Source organism: Manis javanica, chromosome 6 (genome assembly GCF_040802235.1).
Source record: "Manis javanica isolate MJ-LG chromosome 6, MJ_LKY, whole genome shotgun sequence".
NCBI classification, from domain to species: domain Eukaryota; kingdom Metazoa; phylum Chordata; class Mammalia; order Pholidota; family Manidae; genus Manis; species Manis javanica.
In genome coordinates, this window is record NC_133161.1 from 67649784 (window position 1) to 67674189 (window position 24406).

General features: G+C 38.3%; 1 protein-coding gene across 4 annotated transcripts in view; it reads left to right on the forward strand.

Moving 5' to 3' along the window:
• The window catches only part of SLC25A13 (solute carrier family 25 member 13), a 177108-nt gene that overhangs the window by 18121 nt on the left and 134581 nt on the right, over positions 1–24406 (forward strand). For 2 of the 4 annotated variants that reach the window (XM_017676680.3, XM_017676681.3), the window contains exons 2-3: positions 12005–12058; positions 23396–23538. In XM_017676680.3, the coding sequence (XP_017532169.2) occupies positions 12005–12058; positions 23396–23538 (197 nt within the window). Of the gene's footprint in view, positions 1–11364; positions 11429–12004; positions 12059–23395; positions 23539–24406 lie in introns of those variants that run through there. The other 2 variants (XM_017676682.3, XM_073238804.1) reach the window with 2 other exon arrangements.

The following is a 24406-nucleotide window of genomic DNA, read 5'->3' on the forward strand; positions in this document are numbered from 1 at the left end:
AATTTTTTCTTCCTCTTAGGTAGAGAGGGTGCTGAAGGTGGCTGGAGTTGGGTATTTACCTTCCCTCTGGTCAGTGAAGCTCTGATAATACCCCAGCAGGTTAGGCCTTTATTAAACAATTTCTACTGAAGGCAGACCCTGTTGTACAGCACAGAATGCTTGATGCATTTCAGAATGGTTCACTGTCTACTCCTGCTGGAAGTACAAGGTGATTTTTCTGTGATACTCACTGTGAGAACCAGGTTGAGTTCCAGGAAGTAAAACTCACAAGAGCACGGGTAAACCCCTCTGTCTGGGTCCCCTCAGAGTTTTTAAATGTCTCATCCACACTGAGCCTCCAGCAATTAGTCATTTACAGTTAGGTTTTCCTACCCTGACACTGGTTCCTGTGGAGGCATCAGGTATATAGGTTGCTGCCCTGGTAAGTCGTGATTTTTGGTTCTGCCTTTCTGCTTCTCAACTTTAGAGGCAGTGGTTTGCCTAGTGACCTCACTTCTCTGATGGATCTAGGGAGATGTGGAGAAAGTAAAGGTTCCTATGCCAGGATCCTCACCTGGCTCTGGTCAGCTTGGTCACTACACACATATGTTGTTACTGACTCTGTATAAAGAGCCCCGCACAGTGCTTTGGGCTGCTGCATGGCTGCAGGCTGCACAGCTGCAGGCTGCAAGGCTGCAGGAGAGCAGAGAGTGGAGTGGTGGCAAGGACCGAGACTGAGACGGCTGCGGGGACAGAGAGGCCCAGAGGCAGAGACCGGCTTGCTGCATGCTGACTCACTCTAAGTGGATGGAATTCTAGTGATTGACCTGCCATCATGGAAATAATGTTGAGTATAAACCCTTTCACGCCAAGAATGTTTCACTGTCATTTTTGTGGTCTTGCTGAATCCACAGTGAACTTGTCTGAAGCTGAAACCCATTGGCAAGACAGGAGAGTTGTAGATTTTTCAGTTTTTCAGGTTTTGACTTATTAGGACAGAGTGGCTACTTCTGAGCTCCTTACATGCTGGACTGGAAACCGGCTGTCTCCCCATCATCTGTTGACTAACTCTTCTGTATTGGGGAAAATCTTCATTTTATGAGGCCTGCCTTCCAGAACACGAGTCAGAGCTCATTCCCATCTTTCCTTGCAGCCAAGACACCTGCATGGTCCAGCTATGCCAAATTAGATGCTCACATGTGACTGATTGGGAGGACAGCAACATGAGGAAGTAGCTTGTGCATGAAGTTTCTAATTCAGGCTGACCTGCCACGCAAGCCTAGTGTAGGGAAAATGGAAGTTCCTATGGCCAGGATCCTCACCTGACGCTAATCTACTTTATGATGTAATTGCCCTACTGCATAAGCTAATACTTATATACCTGTTGGCAATAAGCTGGTATTGCCTGTATTGCTATATAAAGAGCTCTGCCCAGTGTTCAGCAGAGAGATTCTGGAGTGGTGAGAGAGAGCCTGGAGAAGAGAACAAGAGAGAGGCAGAGGCTGGAGCAGAGGCTTGTGAGGTAACGGAGAAGCCAGGAGGCAGAGACTGGTGTCCTGAATGCAGACTTGCCCTGAGGCAGGCAGGATTCTAGTGCTTGAACTGCCACCATGAGATTAAAGCAGAGTATAAAGCCTTTCATCCCCAACTTTCTGTTCTCATTTTTTGTTCTTACCAAATCCACCATGAACTTGTCTAGGGCTGAAAGCCTCAGGCAAGACACTTAGACAACCCACTTTTGTTGGGATCTGAAGTGGGTTTCTCACCTGGTGATTCTGGGATAGTTGTGGGCACCCTTGGTGTAGCCCTAGCCTCAGGCTGCTCCTTTAGCCTTCCTAACAAGACTATGATCATCCAGTAGAGTTTTAATAAACCGTTTTTCTTCTCAGCTTGTTTCTTCTTTTGTTGCTTATTTCTAAGGTGAATACATGTTGGATCTCCTTGCCTTCTATTCATATTTGTGACTAGAAATATCAAATTGCTGTGTTCTCAGCTTACATTTCTTTTTAAGTGTAGCAAATAATTGCTACTAACAAAATCACTTTAGGATTCACAGAGAACCTTTTCTTCATTCCAGTTGGTCCTTAAGATAACTTTATGAAAAAGATTAGTCGATTTTGTCATTTTGCCCATTTTATAGATGAGGAAACTAAAACTTGGAGGTGTTAACTGACTTGTCCAAGGTCAGTCACCAAGTTAGACACAAACCAGGACCCAAATCTTTACTATAAACCTACTGAGGTTTGCTTATGTCAAGGTGAGCAAGCACATCTTCTGTTTCTGGAAGTAGTTGGAATATAAAGAGTTAGAAAATGTCTATTTCAAAAAAGACTCATACTGTCTCTTGTCAAATTTTTACTCTTGGAAGCATTTACAGGAATGTTAGCTTTAGCTTAATAACAATAATAATAAAATCTAAAATTAGTGTGTTTAAAGTTATTTTGGCATAACAGACCCACAGCTGAAACACTACCATTCATTGCTTAACTGTTACACTCTGGTGCTTTATACATAATTTTAATGGTGATGGCTGTATCACTGTTTAATGTTTGTCTACAGCAGTGCAGAGTTAAATCCAACACACTTCACAAGTTACTGAATCCTTCTGATAAACATCTCCAGCACCCCTGAAATGACTCACTTGTGTAATTACCCAGCACGTTAATGTTTATGGTTCTGGTGCTTTATATCACTGTTGAGTGATACAAACTTTTGAGGGTTGATTACACAGAAAGGTTATGGTTTGGAGAATGCTTAATGTGGCATCTTGTCTGTATAGTGATTTATATTTCAGGAACTTTTTGAATAATTAATGCTATTCATTTATTAGAACTTAGAGAAACTGTAGGATGAGGAATGAGTGATGTGGTAAACTCAATGAAAAATTAATTTTCTTAGATTTGATGAGATACCTCTTTCTTTCTCTCAAGTTAATGTTAACTCTGTGGTTTTAGGGAATTCCAAACTTTCTTTTGCAATTACTGATTGTATCAGTCAAGGTTTACTTACAGAGAACAGACTCTATTCTGGCTGGTTTAAGCCAATGGAGATTTATTACAGGGTATTAAATGGCTTAGAGAATGTTGGGAAGGTGAAGAAATAGACTTCAGGTTGAGTTCTCAGGAATGCCTCCAGAGCCTCACAGCAGCACAGGCCACCAAGGGAGCAGTTCCCTCTTATGCAGTCGTGAAACCACCTGCCAAATGAGTGTGTCAGAACCATGTCACCCTGACCTAGGAAGGAGGTTACCACTGGAAAAATCAGATACAGAGCAATGATGCTGGCAGAAATAGTAAAACATTGCTTTCCAAATCTGACCCAACTTCATATTATTGACAGTAACTAGGCCACATAGCTGCAAGGGAGTCTAGGAAATGTAGTTTTAATCTTCCAGTCTCTGCAGTACATGAAGATATGTGAGAGGAAGGGTTGGCCCCAGCTTCTGAGTTGTTAGGTCACATCCAATAGAGCTTTCCATTGATATTCAGGTCTACCCAACTACACTTACTTCCTCAGGTACAAAAAGCCATGCATGAACTTTTCCCTTTCCACATCTTTCTGCTTTATATATATACAGGTATGTGCATATACACACAAACATGCAGAGTAGCCCTCTTTTGATGAATTGCCCCTTCTGGTTTTTATTTAATATCTAAGGTAAATAATTCATGACAGTAGAATTTTCAGTGTAAGCCTGTGCTTATCTTATCTTGGATTTCAGACATTCCCGGTTTGGTAGGGTGATGGGGAAGCATTGCTGAGTGAAGGCATGCTATGTGGTTGGTGAAGAAGCAACTGAGATTGGGATCTTGGGTTTTAACCTAGTGGTTCTCAAACCAGCCAAACCTGATAGTCTCATGATAGAGCTTTAAGTGTACCCATTGCAGAGATTCTAATTCAGTTGACCATTGCAGTCTAATTTGATTGGTCAGAGCATTGATAAAACCAAAAAGTCCCTTAGGTGACATCGTTATACACCTGGGGCTAAGAACCATAGTTTTAAATTACACAGAACTTGACATTAACTAATGCTGCTGTTCTTAAACTTTAACATCATCAGGATCACCTGGAGGACTTGCTAAACCCTACATTGCTGGGCCCCACTGGCAGACTTTCTGATTTGGTAGATCTGGGATAGGGTATGAGACTTTGCATCTCCTAAAGTTCCCACTTGATGCTGGTGGTCCAGTGCCACACTTTGAGAACCACTGGCCTAAAAGGAGCTACCTATTTTCATTGTAAAGATTTGATTTCAACTTGCCTGGAAGACTTTCTTCTTTAATCAACATTTTTGGAGCATCTACTTAGTTTCTGTTTTTTGCCAGAGCGGGGATGAGGAATAAGGTGCCTTTGAGGAGATCATGATGTACATCTCTAGGACTTTAAGAGGAGAGCATTGCTCTACTTTACATTTTTTTCTTCAAATTAGTATTCCTTATTTTATGTAGATTTTCTTAAGTTCATCCCTCTGTTAGACCCCACAACTATTATGAGTACATGGCTCTGTACCACTGTGATTTGTTAAAGTAATGAGCCTGTTAACTGCAGCTTGATTCCAGTGCAAGAAAGCTGAAAAAATAGTCCTATGTATAAAAGTATCTTAGCTTATGTCCTCCTTTGTTTGGCTGCTCTAACTCATTAAAAGGAGAGGTGAGGCCTGCCTCCCAATAAAGGGTGGGATTGGGAGGTCTGATATTAAAACCATGTTCTTAATCATAACAAGCTGGTGATATTAGGAGAAATTGGGAGATTCTTGATTTCTAAGCATATTCTGTATTATATTAGGAGTTAGCATAAACTACTATCAATTCAAAGCTACCTATAATGTACCCCAGTGGAAAGATCAACACAATAGGAGTTGGAAAATTTGGGATCTGATATCAGCCCAGAGAACCCTTTTAGAAATGTGTACAAATTAGTGCTAAACCTGACTTTTAGGAAAGTGATGTTTTCACAGTTTTGGTTTCTATTTCTTTAAAATAGAGGCAGTTAATATGCTCTCCAAGTCTCTGATTTGCTGTGAGGGGCCAGTGAAACAATAGTCATGCTTTAAAAACTATGAAGTGTTTATATACATTAAATGATATGATTTCAAAGAGTTAGGTCACTAAATTTTTTTAAATAGAATTCAGTAATTCATTTAGTATTTCATATTTAATTAATTGATATTAATGATTAAGCATAACTATATGCCAGGTATCATGCTAAGTATTGGCAACCTGGTGAATAATTCCTGCTTTTTAAGTAAGTATATACCCCTCTTAACCCATTCTCCATCCCTTCCCACTGATGACCACCAAACCACCAATTTGTTCTCTGAGTATTTTTTTATTCCACATATAAGAGATGATACCATGTTTGTATTCTCTTTTTTCACTTAGTATTATGCCCTCAAGTTCCACCCATGTTGTTGCAAATGACAAGATTTCATTCTTTTTTTATGGCTGAATAAATTCCAGTGTGTGTGTGTGTGTGTGTGTGTGTGTGTGTGTACACATCACAGTTTCCTTATGCATTCATCCAATTATGGACACTTAGGTTATTTTCATATCTTGGCTATTGTGAATAATGCTGCTGTGAACATGGTGTACAGATTTCTTTTCCAGTTACTATTTTCATTTTCTTTAGGTATGTTCACAGGATTGGAATTGCTGTATCATGGGGTAGATCAATTTATAATTTTTTAAGGAAACTTCATACTTCTTTCCATAGTAGTTGTACTAATTTGAAATCTCACAAACATTATTGAACATAGTATTGGAGGTCCTAGCCATGACAATCAGACAACACAAATAAATGAAAGGCTTACAGATTGGTAAGGAAGAAGTTAAACTGTCACTGTTTTCAGATGATATAATATTGTACATAAAAAACCCTAAAGAAACCACCCCAAAACTATTAGAACTAATAACTGAGTTCAGCAAAGTTGCAGAATACAAAATTAATACAAAGAAATCTGTTGCATTCCTATATACTAGTGATAATCTAGCAGAAAGAGAAATCAGGAAAATAACTCCATTTACAACTGCATCACAAAGAATAAATTACTTAGGAATAAACCTAGCCAAGGAGGTGAAAGACGTATACCCTGAAAACTACAAGACCCTCATGATAGAAATTAAAGAATACACCAATAAATGGAAATACATCCCGTGCTCATGGATAGGAAGAATTAATATTGTCAAAATGGACATCCTTCCCAAAGCAATCTACAGATTCAATGCAATCCCTATTAAAATACCAATGACACTCTTCAACAAACAAGAACAAAGAGTTCTAAAATTCATATGGAACAACAAAAGACCCCAAATAGTCAAAGCAATCCTGAGAAGGAAGAGCAAAGCTGGGGAGATTACACTCCCTAACTTCAAGCTCTACTACACAGCCACAGTTATCAAAACAATTTAGTACTGGCATAAGAACAGACCCATACATCAATGGAACAGAATAGAGAGCCCAGATATAAACCACACATATACAGCCAATTAAAAATGATAAAGGAGCCATGGATATACAGTGGGGAAATGACAGTCTCTTCAACAACTGGTGTTGGCTACATGTAAGAGAATGAAACTGGATTATTGTCTAACCCCATACAAAAAAATAAGCTCAAAGTAGATCAAAGAACTGAATGTAAGTCATGAAACCCTAAAACTCATAGAAGAAAACATAGGCAAAGGCAAAAATCTCTTGAATATAAACATAAACAACTTACTCCTTAACACATCTCATCAGGCAGGGAGAACAAAAGCAAAAATGAACAAGTGAGACTACATCAAACTAAAAATCTTCTGTACAGCAAAGGACACCATTATTAGAACAAAAAAGGCTTCCTACAGTATGGGAGAATATATTTGTAAACAACTTATCTGATAAGGGGTTAACATCCAAAATATATAAAGAACTCATACAATCAACACCCAAAACCAAATAACCTGATTAAAAAAATGGGTGGCTGAACAGACACCTCCCCAAATAAGAAATTCAAATGGCCAACAGGCACATGAAAAGATGCTCCACATCACTAATCATCAGGGAAATGCAAATTAAAACCACAATGAGATATTGCCTCACATCAGTTAGGATGGCCAGCATCCAAAAGACAAGGAACAACAAATGCTGGTGAGAATGCGGAGAAAGGGGATCCCTCCTACACTGTTCATGGGAATATAAATTAATTCTACCATTGTGGAAAGCAATATGGAGGTTCCTCAAGAAACTAAAAATAGAAATACCATTTGACCTGGGAATTCCACTCCTAGGAATTTGCCCAAAGAAAACATCCCTGATTCAAAAAGACATATGCACCCCCATGTTTATCACAGCACTATTTACAATAGCCAAAACATGGAAGCACCTTAAGTGTCCATCAGCAGATGAATGGATAAAGAAGATGTGGTACATATACACAATGGAATATTATTCAGCCATAAAAAGAAAACATCCTACCATTTGCAACAATGTGGATGGAGCTAGAGGGTATTATGCTTAGTGAAATAAGACAGGCAGAGACAGACAAGTATCAAATGATTTCACTCATTTGTGGAGTATAACAACAAAGCAAAACTGAAGAAACAAAGCAGCAGCAGACTCACCGACTCTAAGAGGGGACTAACAGTTACCAAAGGGAAGGACTTGAGGAAGGTGGGTTGGGAAGGATGGAGAAGGGGATTAAGGGGCATTATAATTAGCACACACAATATGGGTAGGTCACAGGGAAGGTAGTATAGTTCAGAGATGACAAGTAATGACTTTACAGCATCTTACTATGCTGATGGACAGTGATTGCAATGGAGTGTGGAGGGGACTTGATAATATGGGTGAATGTTGAAACCACAATGTTGCTCATGTAAAACCTTCATAAGGTAGTATATCAATGATACCTTAATTAAAAAAAAAAAAGAAATCCCACCAACAGTTTTTAAGACTTCCCTTTTCTCCATATCCTTACCAACACTTGTTATTTCTTCCCATTTCAATAATAGCCGTTCTCAGAAGTGTGAGGTTATATTTTCTGGTTTTGATTTGCATTTCCCTGATGATTAATGATATTGAGCATCATTTCATATACCTGTTGGCCATCTGTATGCTTTCTTTGATAAAATGTTTACTCAGGTCTTCTGCCCAATTTTTAACTGGGTTGTTTTTCTGTTAGTGAGTTGTATGAGTTCTTTATATATTTTGGATTAGTAACCGTTATCAGATATATGATTTGCAAATATTTTCTTCCATTCAGTAGGTTGCCTTTTCTTTCTGTTGATGGTTTCCTTTGCTGTGTAAAAGCTTTTTAATTTGATTTTGTCTCATTTGTTTGCTTTTGTTTCCCTTGCCTTTGAAGTTAGATTTTTTAAAAATCAGTAAGCAATGTTAGGAAGCTTAGTGGCTATATTTTCTTTTAGGAGTTCTATGGTTTCAGTTATATGTTCTAGTCTTTAATCCATTTTGAGGTAACTTTTGTGTATGGTGTGAGACAGTGGTTGAGTTTAAGTTTTTGCATGTACTGTGCAGTTTTACCAACACCATTTATTGAGGGGTCTGTCCTTGCCCCATTTAAAATTCTTGGCTCCTTATATGTGTGGGCTTATTTGTGGGCTCTCTACTCTATTCCATTGATCTGTGTGTCTGTATTTATGCCACTACCATACTGTTTGAATTATTATAGCTTTGTGATATAATTTGAAGCCAGGATTTTAATATCTCCAGCTTTGTTCTTCTTTCTTAAGATTACTTTGGCTATTCTGGGTTTTGTGGTTCCAAACAAATTTTAGGATTATTTGATCTAGCTCTGTGAGAAAAAAATATTGGCATTTTGATAAGGATTGCAGTGAATCTGTAAATTGCTTTGGGTGGTATGGACATTTTAATATCCTAATCCATGACCATATCTTTCCATTTATTTTTGTTTTCTTTAGTATCTTTCATTGATGTCCTATAGTTTCAATATAGTTTATTTTTGTTTTCTTTAGTATCTTTCATTAATATCCTATAGTTTCAATATAAATGTCTTTCACCTTGCTTAAATTTATGTCTAGTTACTTTATTCTTTATAATGCAATTGTAAAGGGATTGTTTTCTTTGTTTCTCTTTCTGATAACTTGTTTTTAGTATTTAGAAATGCAATACATTTTGGTGTATTGGTTTTGTATCTGCAACCTCACTAAATTCATTTATTCTAATAGTTGTTTGGTGGGGGCTTTAGGGTTTTTAAATATATAGTATGATGTCATCTGCAAATATGATAGTTTACTTCTTCCTATCCAGTTTGGATGCCTTTTTGCTCTGGCTAGGACTTCCAATATGATGTTGAACAGAAGTGGTAAGAGTGAACATCCTTGTCTATTTTCTGATCTTAGAAGAAAGGTTTACAGCTTTCCATTGATGAGTATGATGTTAGTTTATGGGTTTGTAATATATGGCCTACATTAACTTGAGGTACCTTTCCTTTATATCCCCTTTGTTGAGAGTTTTTATTATGAATCATGTTGAATTTTGTCAAATGCTTTTTCTGCATCTATTGAGATGATCATCATTTGTATCCTTTTTTTAATGTGGTCTATGATGTTGACTGATCAGTGGATGTTGAACCATCCTTGCATCCCTAGAATAAGTCCCACTGGGTCATGGTGTATGATCCTTTTAATATATTGTTGAGTTGGGTTTGCTAATATTTTGTTGAGGATTTTGCATCTGCTGTTATTGGGGATATTGGCTTATAATTTTCTTTTTTGTGGTCTCCATGTCAGGTGTTGGGGTCAGCATAATGCTGGCCTCATAAAATGAGTTTCAAAGAGTTCCCTCCTCTTCTAATTTTTAGGAGTTTCAGAAGAATTGGTATTAATTCTTCCCAAGTGTTTGGTAGAATTCACTTTCCAGGCTGTCTGGTCCTGGACTTTTGTTTTAGGGAGGTTTTTGATTACTGATTGAATCTTTTAACCAGTAATTGGTTTGTTCTGTTTTATCATGATTCAATCTTAGTAGGGTGTATGTTTTGTATATTTCTAGGAATTTATCCATTTCTTGTAGGTTGCTCACATTGTGGGGATACAGTTTTTCTTAGTAATCTCTCATGATCCTTTGTATTTTTGTTACATCAGTTGCAACATCTCCTCTTTCATTTCTGACTTTATTTTCATCCTCTCTCTTTTTCTTGGTGAATCTAGCTAAAGACTTGACAATTTTGTTTATCTTTTCCAAGAGCCAGCTCTTAGTTGCATTGATCTTCTCTATTGCCTTTTTAGTCTCTCTCTCATTTATTTCTGTTCTAATCTTCATTTCCTTCCTAAATGGATCATTTTCTTCTGTACTCCAGATCCTGGAAAAGTTACAAAGTGAAAGCTTTGGGTTTTTTTCTCACAGAAGTGTAGTCCTGGTGGCAAGCACAGAGTGTACATTTTGGGATTAATAAGTAGAAGAATCTTTGGGAATTTAGGGCAGGAGAAGTTCACTCTAAAATAGTATTGACCAGGGAAGACTTTCTGAAGTGTGTGGCATAGTGAATTAATTATATTTTAAAGCATGTGGTATTCAGATAGAACAAGAATAGTTTACTCTGTGGAAACTTACCTTTGCTTTTAAAAGGAAACCCTACTAAGAACCTGGGGTTACCATATGCCTTTTAATATTACTTATGGGCTGTTTTGAGATGGGGAGCTCAGAGGGAATTTCCCTGCTCTTAAAGAAGAGGATGGAGGCATTGTTTATCCTACCTCCTATTCTCAGAGTATATCCCTGAAAGGAGGGAATCTTCTCTTGAAAAGTTTAGGTCAGTACTGTCATCAATCTTAGGTTGGTTAGGAGCCTATTTTTTCCCCCTAAGTTGAACAGCAAAGAACACTACTTAATTCAGTATTTTTAAAAGATTCCAAATTCTTATGGATAAAAATAGCGCTGGTGGTTACAAGTACTCAGCTGACATTAAAAGAGTTATCAGTCTTGCTATGGGAAACAAGATGACCAATAACTAGTTTCAGAAAATCTACTTCTCCCATTACAGTGATTAGTTAATAAAATTATTCCTGACAGTGGTGGGCCAAGAAATGTAGTTAGTTACATATTCAGAGACAGAGAACACATTGTCCAAAGATCTCAGAAGAGCCTTTGCAAACACACAGAAGGAATTTAAAACAATTTGCATAAACCTCCCCATGGATAGTGACATGGCTCCAGTATTGGGGTGGTTCCAGGAACCCCCTCCTTGGCTGTATCATGGGGTGACGCTGGTCTTGGTGAGCATTCAGTCTCATGACGGTTTTTGCCAGCAGGATTGGGTGATGGGACTCTGAATAAGCCCACTGTTTGGTTTCACATAAGGACTCTTTTGTGTTGGCCTGGGGCAGCCATGTTCAAGTTTGACTTGCTTTTTCCCCAATGATGTTTTTGGACCTTGTGGGCTGAAGAATTAAGCACAACACCTATTCTGAGTTAATCCATCAGATTTTGCTCTTGAAAGGTAACCATAGCCCCTTGTATTTCTAAAATGTGGAGAATAATAGTCATACCTTTGGAGACTTCTAATTTCTTAAATTAAAAGTCAGGGAGAGGAGGGACTTTGGCATGCCCAGATAGATGTAAATGGTGAAACTATGGGAAATAATTCTTTTCTATTGGTTAATATGATTTGCCTTGTTTACTAACTTCTTTAATAACTATGTTCTCTGGTAGAGTTAACAAACAACTTATACTTTAATATTTAATATTCCCCTATGAGAAGGCATGGGGCACTTGAGTATAGTTTAAAAATGCCTGGTGGGTTACAAATTTGCTTCAACTTTTTTTTCTTCTTCCCTTTGAGAAAAGTGATATATATTAAACACTGCATATTAGGGGCTTTACTGATTGTTGCATACAGAATGTTCTGAGTCTAATTTAAAGTCCAGGGATAGTTTAAGCACTGGGGAAAGTTGGTGCTTTAAGTGTAAAAATGAAATCTACTAATTTCTAACCTGGAGTTTATTTTCTTTCAGTCTGCTAGTTTGATTTCTCAGCTTTGTTCTAATAACATAAACATCTTTATGTTTATTTATAGGTGGCTTTAACGAAGAGAGCAGATCCAGCTGAGCTTAGAACAATATTTTTGAAGGTTGGTATAAAGGAATCTATTTTATTTCTTGTTTGATTTGTTTTCTCTACCTTTTAAAGATTATTTTTAAGCAGCTTTTATTTCATTGTTGTATCTGTTAAAATTCCTCCCAAGTATCTCCACTTAAGTCTTAGGATAGCGTTCCTTTACAATTACATATGTTTTTGAAAATGTATCAGAAACTTGTAGGAGATTGTTTGTGATAGCAGCCTGGTTTACATTTTAGTTTCTTTTATCTCACGTGGTGTCAGTTACTGAAAGGGAGTTGCTGGTGGATTTAGTCTTGTAGCCCATTTACTTTACCCAGATAGTCCTGTGCAATTTGATGATAATGCTTTTTTTCCTGAGAAGTTTAAAGCTGTTTGTAAACATTTCATTAATCCTTCCTTCATTCAGAGGGGACTGTCCTCATCTCTTCTTGGTAGAAGTCCATCATTGCTGCTGTTGTTACCATTATTGACATCATTGTAGTACACCTTGGTGCCCAGTGAGGAGGCTTCGGTATGAGTTACGGTAGATAGTAGTTAACAGCACATCCCATACAAGTTTATGTCCTTCGTTTCTTATGCTTTCACCTACTTTCTGACATTGGTCAATGAATGATTAACACTCCAGTAAAAGTCTACCTCACGTCCTCAACACTGAATCATTTTTAATATTAGTCAACTGGAATTAAAGTACTCAAAGAAAAGGCCACTTTTGTGAAGACAATGTAAAAAGTATATATGTGGGCCTTTTCTAACCATGATAAAAAGGCAACTGTGCTGTGCATAAAGAGGACCAAGCCTTCAAATAAGAAACTTACTGTTCTATTGCTGTGTACCAAATATATGGCTTAGAAAGTTATTAATTCTGTAAGCATCATTTTCATTATCAAAATATTCTATTAAAATTTTGAGAGATCAGGGAACTTGAGCACTGACAGGCTTATTTGATATTTAGAAATTGTTAATTGACTTTTAAACTGGATAGTGGTATTCTGATTATGGAAACTAAAAAGAATCTTCTTTTCGTAGAGATATACACTGAAGTATTTACACATGAGATTGGGATGTTTGAGATTTGCTTGTATATAATCCAGTTTTGATGAGGTAGGAAAAATGAGTTGGCAATATGATGATAATTTTTGACATTGGGAAATAGACTATTTGTTTTTTTATATATACTTCTTTCTCTAGTTTGTATATGCTTGAGCATTTTCTTAATAACTTACAAATAATTATAAAGATGCAAGGAAACAAAAATACCTGAAAGTGTCCAGCATCTGATAAGCATTAGACACTGAGTTAGTAAATTCTTGAAATTAAATAATGCAAACACAAGAGAGACAGAGTCCAAAAGAAAATGGTAAAAAATGTGAGTACTTATGTGGGGAAGAGAAAAGGATAAATTTGTAAAGAATTTTGAATTATGTATTTAAGAAACCAGCATTCCTTATAGATTTGTTTTTAGCCCAGAAAGGATAGTACAGTATGAAGATTGTAAGGTGGAAAAGGCTTCTGAATAATGAAAATCCAGAAAACAGAAACACTGTGTTTCTCATCTAGGCTAGTGTCTTTTGTTATGCATTTTAGGGGCTCACCATGATTGGGATAAGATGTGTATGAGAGAACCATAGATGTTTTAGTACATGTACTGCAGGTCTATACTGTAAAACTAGTGATATAATTCTGGAAGACAGGTCACTTAAGGAAGAGCACAAGAGTGCATTATCAAAGAGCATAGAGAAATGGGTACAGCTCATTAACTTGAACTGGTAAAGTCATTGTCATTCTTTGAACTCAGGACCCATCCATTTACTTCTTTTCTCTAAACCAGCAGAAGTTGGAGGCATCCTTCTAATAGGAAATGGGAATAACTTAGAGTGTCTCAATAGATGGTGCATCTTGGATACTTACTGACCATTTGGATCCATTTGATCCAGTGGAAAGATTCCAGGAGAAGCTATGTCCACCTTTTGAGGCCTCACAGCAGCTTGTGAGGTTAGTTAGATTAAAATCCTACTTTGGAACAGTATGTCATTTCCAGCTGCCACATCTCAGCAGCAGGCAAGTCTAGACTGGAGACAAATTGGATTGGGCAGGTAGCCCCAGGGAGAGTGGGAATTCCATGCAGAGTTCTGGAGAGCCACTTGTGGGGTTTCTGTGTAAGTGGGCCCGAGGGCTCGGGTGGAATCTTTGGGACCAGATAGGGAAGTGTTCTCTTCCCTGGCAATAACTAGAACTTTGTGCCTTTTGAGTAAGAGTTCTGCGTGACTGAGAGTCTGAGGGAATGATGTGGGGGGAATCATCTCTGAAGAAAACTGATCAGTTTCTTGGAAGGGCTTGTGGATCTGGCAAAGGTTCAGGTGATGTTGTCAGGCTTGGGCAGTCTGTTACTGACACAAATCCACCTTGGCTCAGAATGCTGAGGATCTCTTGTTTACCGTCTACCACAGATGGCGTTGTGGTGGGGGAAGAATAGGGAATGTGGCACCGTGAGGGCTGTCCCAGGCACATCTCCACAGTGGCTGGGCTTTTGAGTTTAAAGTATGGGTCAGCAGTAAGTACTCTGTGAACCCGACTAATTGCTGATTTTCTGTGACCGTTCCCTAACTTTCTTCCTAATAAATATCCCAGCCTTCTCTCTGTGAAACTAGTGAGAGGTTCTTCTGTAGTTTGAGGGAGCTGGAGAGAAGCTTCATTGTACCCCTTGGCCCAGAGGTGCTAGTCATAGGGGAGCTGGCACCTGTGGATACCAGAGGGAGCCAGTGGAACTGAGACAGGTAAGGAAAGAGGAGACCTGGAGTCTAAAGTGGGCCCAATTCTGGCATATTTTATGTTTTTCAGAAGAGTTAAAATCAATTCCACTTTTTTTCATTTTTTTGGAGTTGCTTACTGTATGTTAAGTACAGTGTTAGGTATTGGGGATATAAAGATACATCATGGCTCCTGCCCTTAGCTATCTGTGTGGTGTGTGTGTGTAAGTGTAAAAAAAAAGCCATAATATAGTTGATAAGCATTATATAGCATTAATTAACAGGAAGATGATGTGAGACTAATTATATCTTCCCAGAGAGGGTCATCAAAGTTATAGAGAGGTAGTAATATTTGAGTTGGGTGTGAAGATGGCTAAGTATATTTCAGATGGAGAATGCAGAGGAGGGTCATGAGGGGCAAGGAAGACTATTCCAGGCAAATGAAACAGCATGTGCAAGTCAAAGAACTGTAAGAGTGCCAGGTGTGCAAGGTGGCCTGGAGCATAGGTGGTTGGGCAGTGGTACTGGAATGGTTGGTAGGGAGGAAATATTTCTAGCTTAAGGCGTTTACATTTTCTTATACAGATTGTTCTTATGATAAGTGGTAGGTAACATAATGTTTTGTTGGATGTGGAAATTGACATCTAAGTGTAGTCAGATTTGTTTTGAACCTAAATGTTGACTTATATTTTTTGTCTGCTCAATACTTCTGCTGCTGCTTCATGTTAATTTAAACAGATGTGTATTGAGTGCTTATAGTTTAAATAAAACAGTTAAAACAGTGTGAAACTTTAGTGAGTGGATATGCAAAATAGGCATAAGCAATGACCATGTCTTAAAGGAGTTCAGATTCCATACAGGAGACCAGATTTACAGACAAACAGCAGATACAAAGGAAGACAGGTCAGTGTATTCAAGGATCCCGCCTGTCTGGAAGGAAATGGAAGAAGAGAGCACCCCGTATGGTGGGGAGTTCTCAGAGGGGGCTCCTTGGAAAGGAAACCTGAGGAGCCTCTGGAATGGGCAGGAACCGGAGAAGGGCACCACATTCGAGGGAGGGCCTGAAAATGGGTTTGGGAGCAGTTTCTCCAGGTTGAAGGATTCTTGCTAATTCTTTACATTTATTTAAGTTTAACCCGTGCCAAGGAGTCTGCCAAGGATTTCAGGGTGTGTGTGAAAAGTTGGAAAGATAATTGAGAGTTTGGCATTTCAGCTCAACAGTAGGAAGCTGTTGAAGGTTTTCTGAGTTTTCCGGTGGCAGGAGAGGACAGGTTTGAGATTTGATTGGTACAGCAAGGCCATGAGTTAGGCAGCCTTGGATGTAATACTGCTGTGAGGGCCTAGTAACTTGATTAAGATTGTGGCAACAGGGGAAATGGAGAATGGGCAAGTTAAGGACATTTTTAAGGACTATTTGACGAAAATGACTGGTCTTTTATAATGGATTAGAGAGAGCTAGGGGTAAATATGACCACTGGATATATAGCCTGGGTCCAGGAAGGTGCCAGTAATAAGGATGGGGAAATTGAGAAGGAAACCATTTGCTCAACGGAAGGCAAAAGAGGTGACGGATATTGTTTAGAGGTATATAGCTCTGGGAGGAAGGGGGTTCCCTGTTCTGAGCAAGTTCGCTATGAATCTCAGAAGGAAAATGAGGGTGGGTGAGAGGTTGGGGAAAGGTTTTTTATTTCTAATGGCTCAGTGTCTCTTCCACACGTTCCTCTGGTGTGGTGCTCTCTGCTCTCTCTTGATGGGCTCTGCTAGCAAGCTCCTTCCCTCCAGCGTCTGCTGGCGCTCTGCTTCCCCCTTGCCCCTTCCTCTGGGAGGAACTATGTGGGAGGGTCCCTGGTGACTGGCAGATGCCTCACCAATTAAGTACCAGGAATGGAGTGGAGGAGAGAATGGGTGCTTCCTCTTCACCCCATGCCCCCAGGGCATAAACATCACATTGATGTGCAAACAGGCCTTTATATGCATAGCACTATTGAGGCCAGGTGAGAAATTTGGGTTGAAAACTTCCATTTACCCAACAAGGTATAGAGCCCAAAGAAACTGAATGCCTGTAGTGCAGGGTATGGAAGATGGGAATACTGGGTAAAAGGCCTGGACACAGGAAATAGGCCATATTACTCATGGTAATAGTAACACGCGGTGAGTTAGTTGCACTTGGGTTTTTATAACTATTCTGTGTCATCAAAAGCATAATATATATATTCAAAATTTGTAGGCAAAATTGGAAAAAGTTAATTCCTTTCTTGGAAAACTTCTTTCTTATGACAAAGTAGTTCATGTTCATTGATGAAAATTTTAAAGCAGAAGTATATAGAGAAAAGTAACATGTGATTGCAACATTATTCTCTAGATATATACATAGAGAGAGATAGTTATATCCATTTATCTCTGTTTCTCTGTCTCTGTGTATTTATATAAATTTTTTTCATTAACAGGAGAAAAAGTAATGTTTGGTATCCAATTTTTTTCCCTTACCTAATATGTTACAAATAACTTTTCCTATATTTGAATGTCTTTCTATAGTATTTTTATTGTTGCCTGATAGTCCTACTTATGAGTGTTTTACTTAATTTATCTAGCCACTCCCTATTACTGGATATTGAGTCACCTTTCTGCGTTGCTGTCATGACAATGCTGTAATGAATGCCCTTGAGTCTACATTTCTGCATATAGCCAGCCTTTCCTTGGTATAAATTCATAGAAGTGGTGTTGTTGGATTAAAGAGTGGGTTTACAACATTTAAGCCTTTTGATTCTTGGCAGACTGACTTTCATGAATGTTGTATCAGTACGTATTTTGGAGAGGAGGATGGAAGTTTACATCTTTCCACATTATGTTGACTCTGATTATTGTCAGGACAATAGAGGAGCAACAAAAAACCTTTCTTCAGACTCCTTAGTTGGAAATACTTATTTTAAGTTTTCATTTCTTTAGTCAACAGCAATATATTGATTTATTGACCATTTGTGGTTCTTATATTTTACCTTTTTATTATAATTTACAAACATATAGAAAACAAGAATAGTGTAGTGAATAGTCATCACCTAATTTATATTAACATTTGTCACATTACTTTCATATCTATATATACTTAGTGAGTATTTCAGTATAAGTTAGATATCACCATAATGCACCCTAAATATTTAGCATGCGGCTTCAAATAATAACCATTTCCTTTGTGTCCATACTACTATTTGCACCTAATAAAATTAATAGTAATTCCTTAATAATGTAAAATACTCAATCCATACTGAAATTCTTAGTTACATTTTATTGTATTCCTGTAACAGGGAAGCAGAGTAAAGAATGGTCAAATGCAGTGATCTGGTGTGCATAGCATTTCTTAGTGGTTGAGAAATAGTCAAGGAGAATTTGCCCTGTAGCTCCAGATGTGAATATATGTGACAGAAATGGGCAAACTGTGTGATTATGGTTCTGACATGGCTTGTTCACAGTTTATAGACATTTATTAAACCAGTAGTGCTAAGCAGGCCAGATAGGATTCCTGCCCTCGGAGCATACAGTGTAGTGACAGATCACTTTCCGTTTGCTACTTTATTCCCTGGGTGTGGTGGTGGTTCTTAATTGTGACAGTTTATCAGTTAGGGTGCTCTAAAGAAGCATAGCAGTAGGAGATATCTCTAGCTCTGTATCTGTCTATCTAATGAGATTTATTATGAGGAATTGGCTCACGCCATCCATTACTGAGGCCAGGAAGTCCTTTGATTACTGTCTGTAAGCTGGAGACAGGACACATGGTGCTGTAACTGTCTAAGTCTGAAGGCCTGAGAACCAGGAGAGCTGGTGATGTAAATCTCAGTCCAAGGGCCAGAGAAGATACGTCTCAGTTCAAGCAATGGGGTGGGAAAAAAAGGAGGTGAATTCTTCCTCCTTCCTTCCACTTTTTATGTTATTCAGATCCTCAATACATAGGAGGATGCCTCCCCACTTTGGAAGGGCGGTCTTCTTTACTGAGTCCACCAATTCAAATGCCAGTCTTATCCAGAAACACCTGCACAGACACCCCCAGAAATCATCTTTAATCTGGGCACCCCTTGGCCGGTCAAGTTGACACATAAAATTAACCATCACAGTTCATGTTAATACTGGGTTGTGCAAGGAATCCTAAAAGCCTTCCTGTTTCTTAAGTATATGCCTAATCATATTAAAACTTGCAAAAATTGTAAGGGAGAGAGAGGCTCCAAGACACTTGTAAAATCTGTTCACAGAGAAAGATTAAATGACATTTTAAAGATGTGGTAGCTGTTAGGGTAGAGGCCACTCCCCTGACAGGGACCACTTTTCACTGCTGGAAGGGCAGCCGGGCTGCCTTTGTCAGCATCTTCTTATTATGGTCTGCCTCTCGCACCAGTCTAAGGAGCAGCCTTTGATGGATTTCCTTTAATCCTAAGGCATACCACTCCATCCGTAGTGAGGAGCTGGTTTTGCAAACTGAAGAAAACAGGGGTGTTTTCTGTTTGTACCCCCAAATAGATAATCAAGAACAGATGAACATGTTCTTAAATTTTAGAGACAATTTATCACCTCTAAAAAATAGGCAGATAAGATGCCTCAATGATTTTTAATGGTAAACCTTTTATTGAGGGATAAATGAAATGCACAAATCATAAATGTATAGCTCCATGAATGTTTTCAGAGTAAGCACACCTGGGTAACCAGCATCTCAGCAGCCTTTTGGTGTCCCTTTTGGTCATTACCCATCTCTTCCAAGAGGACGCGTTTGTCTGACTTTAATTACTATATATTAGATTTGCCTGGCTTTCAACTTCATATAAATGGAGTCATATAATAAGTATTCTTATATATAAATTCATATGTTTCTCTGCTTGTAAGATTCATCCACAGTGTTGTACGTAGTTGGTATTAGTTTATGCTCACTGCTGTATTGTATTCCATTGTGTGATTATACTATAGTTGATTTATACATCCCACTGGTGATGTTTGAGTTATTTTCCCTTTTTTTTTTGCCACTCAAAATAATGCTGCTGTGGACATTAAAATGCAAAAGCATTTTAGTGTGTGTGTGTGTGTGTGTACACATTAGAGGTTAGAGTTAGAATTGAAGTTGCTGGATCTGTGGTTATGTGGGTTATGTGTATGTTCGGTTATAGTAGATATTGCCAAGCAGTTTTCTACAGTGGTTCACCAGTTATTCTCATGACAGCAGTGTGTCAGAATTGCATTTGCTCCACATTTTTGCCAACACTTGTATTACCTTTTAATTCTCGTGTGTATGAGTAGTGGTATTGCATTGTAGTTTTACTTTGCGTTTTCAATGTAGTTGTTTTAGGGGTCAGCAGCTAGACAGTGATTCTAAGGTCATTTGGGGACAATCACAGAGTGATCATAGCCAAGAAAACTTTCAGAAGGGAAGTAAAACAATAATTCTTTTTTTTTTTTTTGAGAGGGCATCTCTCATATTTATTGATCAAATGGTTGTTAACAACAATAAAATTCTGTATAGGGGAGTCAATGCTCAATGCACAATCATTAATCCATCTCAAGCCTAATTCTCATCAGTCTCCAATTTTCTGAAGCATAACAAACAAGTTCTTACATGGTGAACGAGTTCTTACATGGTGAACAGTACAAGGGCAGTCATCATAGAAACTTTTGGTTTTGATCATGCATTATTAACTATAAACAATCAGGTCAAATATGAATATTCATTTGATTTTTATACTTGATTTTTATGTGGATCCCACATTTCTCCCTTTATTATTATTATTTTTATTTTTAATAAAATGCTGAAGTGGTAGGTAGATGCAAGATAAAGGTAGAAAACATAGTTTAGTGTTGTAAGAGAGCAATTGTAGATGATCAGGTGTGTGCCTGTAGACTATGTGTTAATCCGAGCTAGACAAGGTAAAACAATAATTTTAACCTTTCCTTCATTTGACAAATATTTACTGAGAATGTTTCACTGTCTGCCAGGCAGCAGCAGTCTGGGAACTTGAGGATACAACAGAGAGACAGGCAGAAAAAGGCCTCTTCTGACAGAGCTATCCCTCTAGTTATAACTGTGACAATGTACGTAATCTTGCAAGAGTAGACATGTCAATTGACAAGGATAGTCCTTGAAACATTTCCTGCTTCTGTAATGACAAGAACTGTGAGCCCATCCTGGCATTGTCCCATGGAGTTTGGAGGCAGCCTTGGAATACATCTTAACCCTGGGAAGCCATTGCCAGCTGATCAGAACTGGTACTGGAAGTGGGCTTGTTTGCCAACCAACCCTTTCCATGGTGCAGGTGTGATAATTTAGTATGTGGTAAACATGGCACTCTAAAGAGTGGAGAAGGGAGAATGATTTGATTTGTGGTCGGGAGCCAACAGGAGATTAAGTGGAAGAAACCAAAGTTGGAGGATCCTTACCTCAAATCACATACAAAGATAAAGTAGCAATGTATGGAAACTTAAAGGTGAAAAGAAAACCTACTTAAAGAAAAAGCTAAGAAAAAATGTGGGTAAATATTTAGTCCTGAGATAAACTGGTTTCTGAACTTAGGAGTAATGGAGGAAATTGCAAGGGGGAAAAAAGTCTACAAACTCAATTATATAAAAATATCAAACTGGAAAAATATTTGCACAAATATGATGGACAAAGAGGGAAAAGGGCATGTATACACACTGTTGGTGGGAGTGTAAATTGGTACAATCTTTTCCAGAGAGCAGTGTGATAATAAGTATCGAGAGCCTTAAAGTTCTTCTCCTTTGACTCAGCAATTTCTCTGCTGGGAGTCTAGCCTTTGAAAATTGTCAGGAATTTGGGCAAATGTTATATACAAAGCTGGTTACCTAGCTTTATTTAAAAATTCCCAGAATTGGAAATAATTTGAGTGTCTCCTGGTGGAAGAAGATTTAAACTGTGTTTCATAATAAATTACTACTATAAGCAAACACAGGTTTAATTCTAAATCAGAGGATTGCTGTAATTAGCAGTGATATTTCCTTTATATTTCAGTCTTGTTTTGCCTCAGTTAGGAATATCAAAATATATTTCTTCTATGTTTCTAAAAAGCTGGATTCAGTGCTGACTGGAGGATAGTAAAATTATTGGGCCATCTTTTGAGCTTTTATTTTGCACTGTGCTAAAAATGTTAAGTAAAAACCAATTAATACAGAACATTTATAAAGTGTTGTATGTGGTGCATTGGGCTAAGTATGTGACAAGATTATTCATTGATTTCTAGCACCAGGCTTATGAAGCAGGTAATGTTCCCATTTTACAGGTGAGGAGCCAGAGGCCTAGAAAGCATTTGGTAACCTGAGGTCATATAGGTGTAAGAGGCAGAAGCAGAGCTTGGGGCAGGCAGCCCAGGCCCAAGGAACTCCAAAGCTTGTTAATGAGGATCTAGACAAGAGTTTATTAAACTGCAATGGAATTAAAATGTAGAAATAACAAGTGGTTTTTAAAATAGGTTTTAATTGGGCTTAACTCTGGGTTACAGAGGAACCAGAGACACTATCATTAACCTCACTCCACGGTGTGCCCCCCATCACTGTGGCCCCCAGTGTTTTCCCTGTCACCCATCCAGCCCTATTCTTCATGTAGCTCACAGTCCTCCCCTCCCCACCCCAAATCACTATTCTAGACCCAGGATCTCCTGCTCCATAGGATACCATATAATGCCTGTCCTGTTTCTCAGCATTTCCACAGCCCCAGGGGCTCCACGGAACAGGAATGAGCACATACCCACTTACATGATCTGGAATGTATCACGCTAAAGGCAAGACCTGGGAGGATGGTGTGAAAAACCATTGCATGCCGCCTAATGCTTACTGACCGTTTCTGCTCTAGGGCGGAGAGGGCACTAACTAGAGCAGCATTTCATACTTGCATCATAAAACCCCACAAGTAGCTGAGCAGTTAATAGTTTGCTCTTCAGCTTAACTTATCATCATTTCTTGTATCTTTGATACCCTTGAAGCAGGAATGGGGGCAAAAGAACTAGGCTGTTTACATCCATGCTTTCATAATGCTACTAAAAAAAATGCATTGTCTCTCCAAATTTCTGAAAAGCAGGGTTTCGCGATCTCAGCGCTATTTGGGCTGGATCACTCTGTCGTATGGAGGTCACCGTGTACGTTGTGAATGTTTAGCAGCATTCCTGGCCTCTGCCAGTGAGATACCAGTAGCATCTCTCGCCCTCCAAGTTGTGACAGTCAAAGTTGTCATCAGACACAGTTAGTATGTCTCATGTTTCCGACAGAGAAAACACAAATGAAGGAGATGAAGAGCTTGAGAACTCCACTCCAGAAAGGCAGGTAAAACACAGAGAGAGCTAGTTCTAGACTGTGCTTGGTTATTCGGGGACATTGGTGTTCATAAGCTGAACAGTCAGGCTCACCTGCTCCCAGCTGAGAACCAGTGGTATAAATATAAAACTTGGCAAACAGTATGTTTCTGTTTTTTTCTTCAGGTGATGGGGAATAACTGTCCTTATGAAGAGTATATCATCATATCTGATGTTTTATCCTTTGAATATTTTCAGCTTTTTCACATATTGATCTCATGATTATATACCTTTGAGAATAAAATACCTTTTCTCTTTTTCTCTAAACAGTATGCAAGCATTGAAAAAAATGGTGAATTTTTCATGTCTCCCAATGACTTTGTCACTCGATATTTGAACATTTTTGGGGAAAGCCAGCCTAATCCAAAGACTGTGGAACTTTTAAGTGGTGTGGTGGATCAGACCAAAGATGGGTATGTTTATTTTTAATCTTCTCATTTCATTTTTTTTTTTGTTTGAAATGGGTTTGCTGTTGCTTTAATGATTAGGAAGTCACTGTGTACCTTCCCATCTCTTCAGAGCATTTTCTTGACCTATTACATTTAACACATTATTTTACAAGTGATACCCTTAATATTTCCCTCAGTATTCTTACCACATTTGGGGATTCTGTATGTGTATTTTTTGACATAGTTTAAAGAACTATTTATAGTTTCCCAGAATTATTGTAGTGGGTAAGTGGTATGAATATACACTAGAGTGCCCATGTATATGTATATGGGTATTTTTCAGAGCAGCTGTAATGAGTAAATTTAAAAATGTAGCTCTATGAACATAACTTTTCTATGATCTTTCCCTCTTTTGAAATATCACATATGATTAAATGCTGTGAATCTCACAGGCAGAATACTATGGTGATCCTTCCAAATCTCCAAGAAAAGCATTCTACCTAAGCTAGAATAAACTAAACCATCTAAACTTAATAGGACACTTCGCAAAGTGCCTTTGTAATTCTTTTCCCTTATCAGTCTTCTCTCTTCACATTTTAAAAATGAGTCTTTTCTAAGCTTTGTTAGCTTGTGATTGGCTTTAATCATCAAGTGCAGAATTGGCATCCCTGAACTCCTGCTAATATGAACACCCATGTGCCTTAATAACCAAGTTTAATTTGCGAGAACCAGCCTTCCCTACATAATCTGAAACCAGCCTTCTGCCCTTCCTGCTTGCCAGTACCCCCTTTGGTAGATTTCAGTTACTTACCATTCTGGGGGGATGGTCTCTAGTGCTGAGCTATCTCCATTGTCACGTGTCTGATTTTCTCACATGGATTGGTTTGGGATC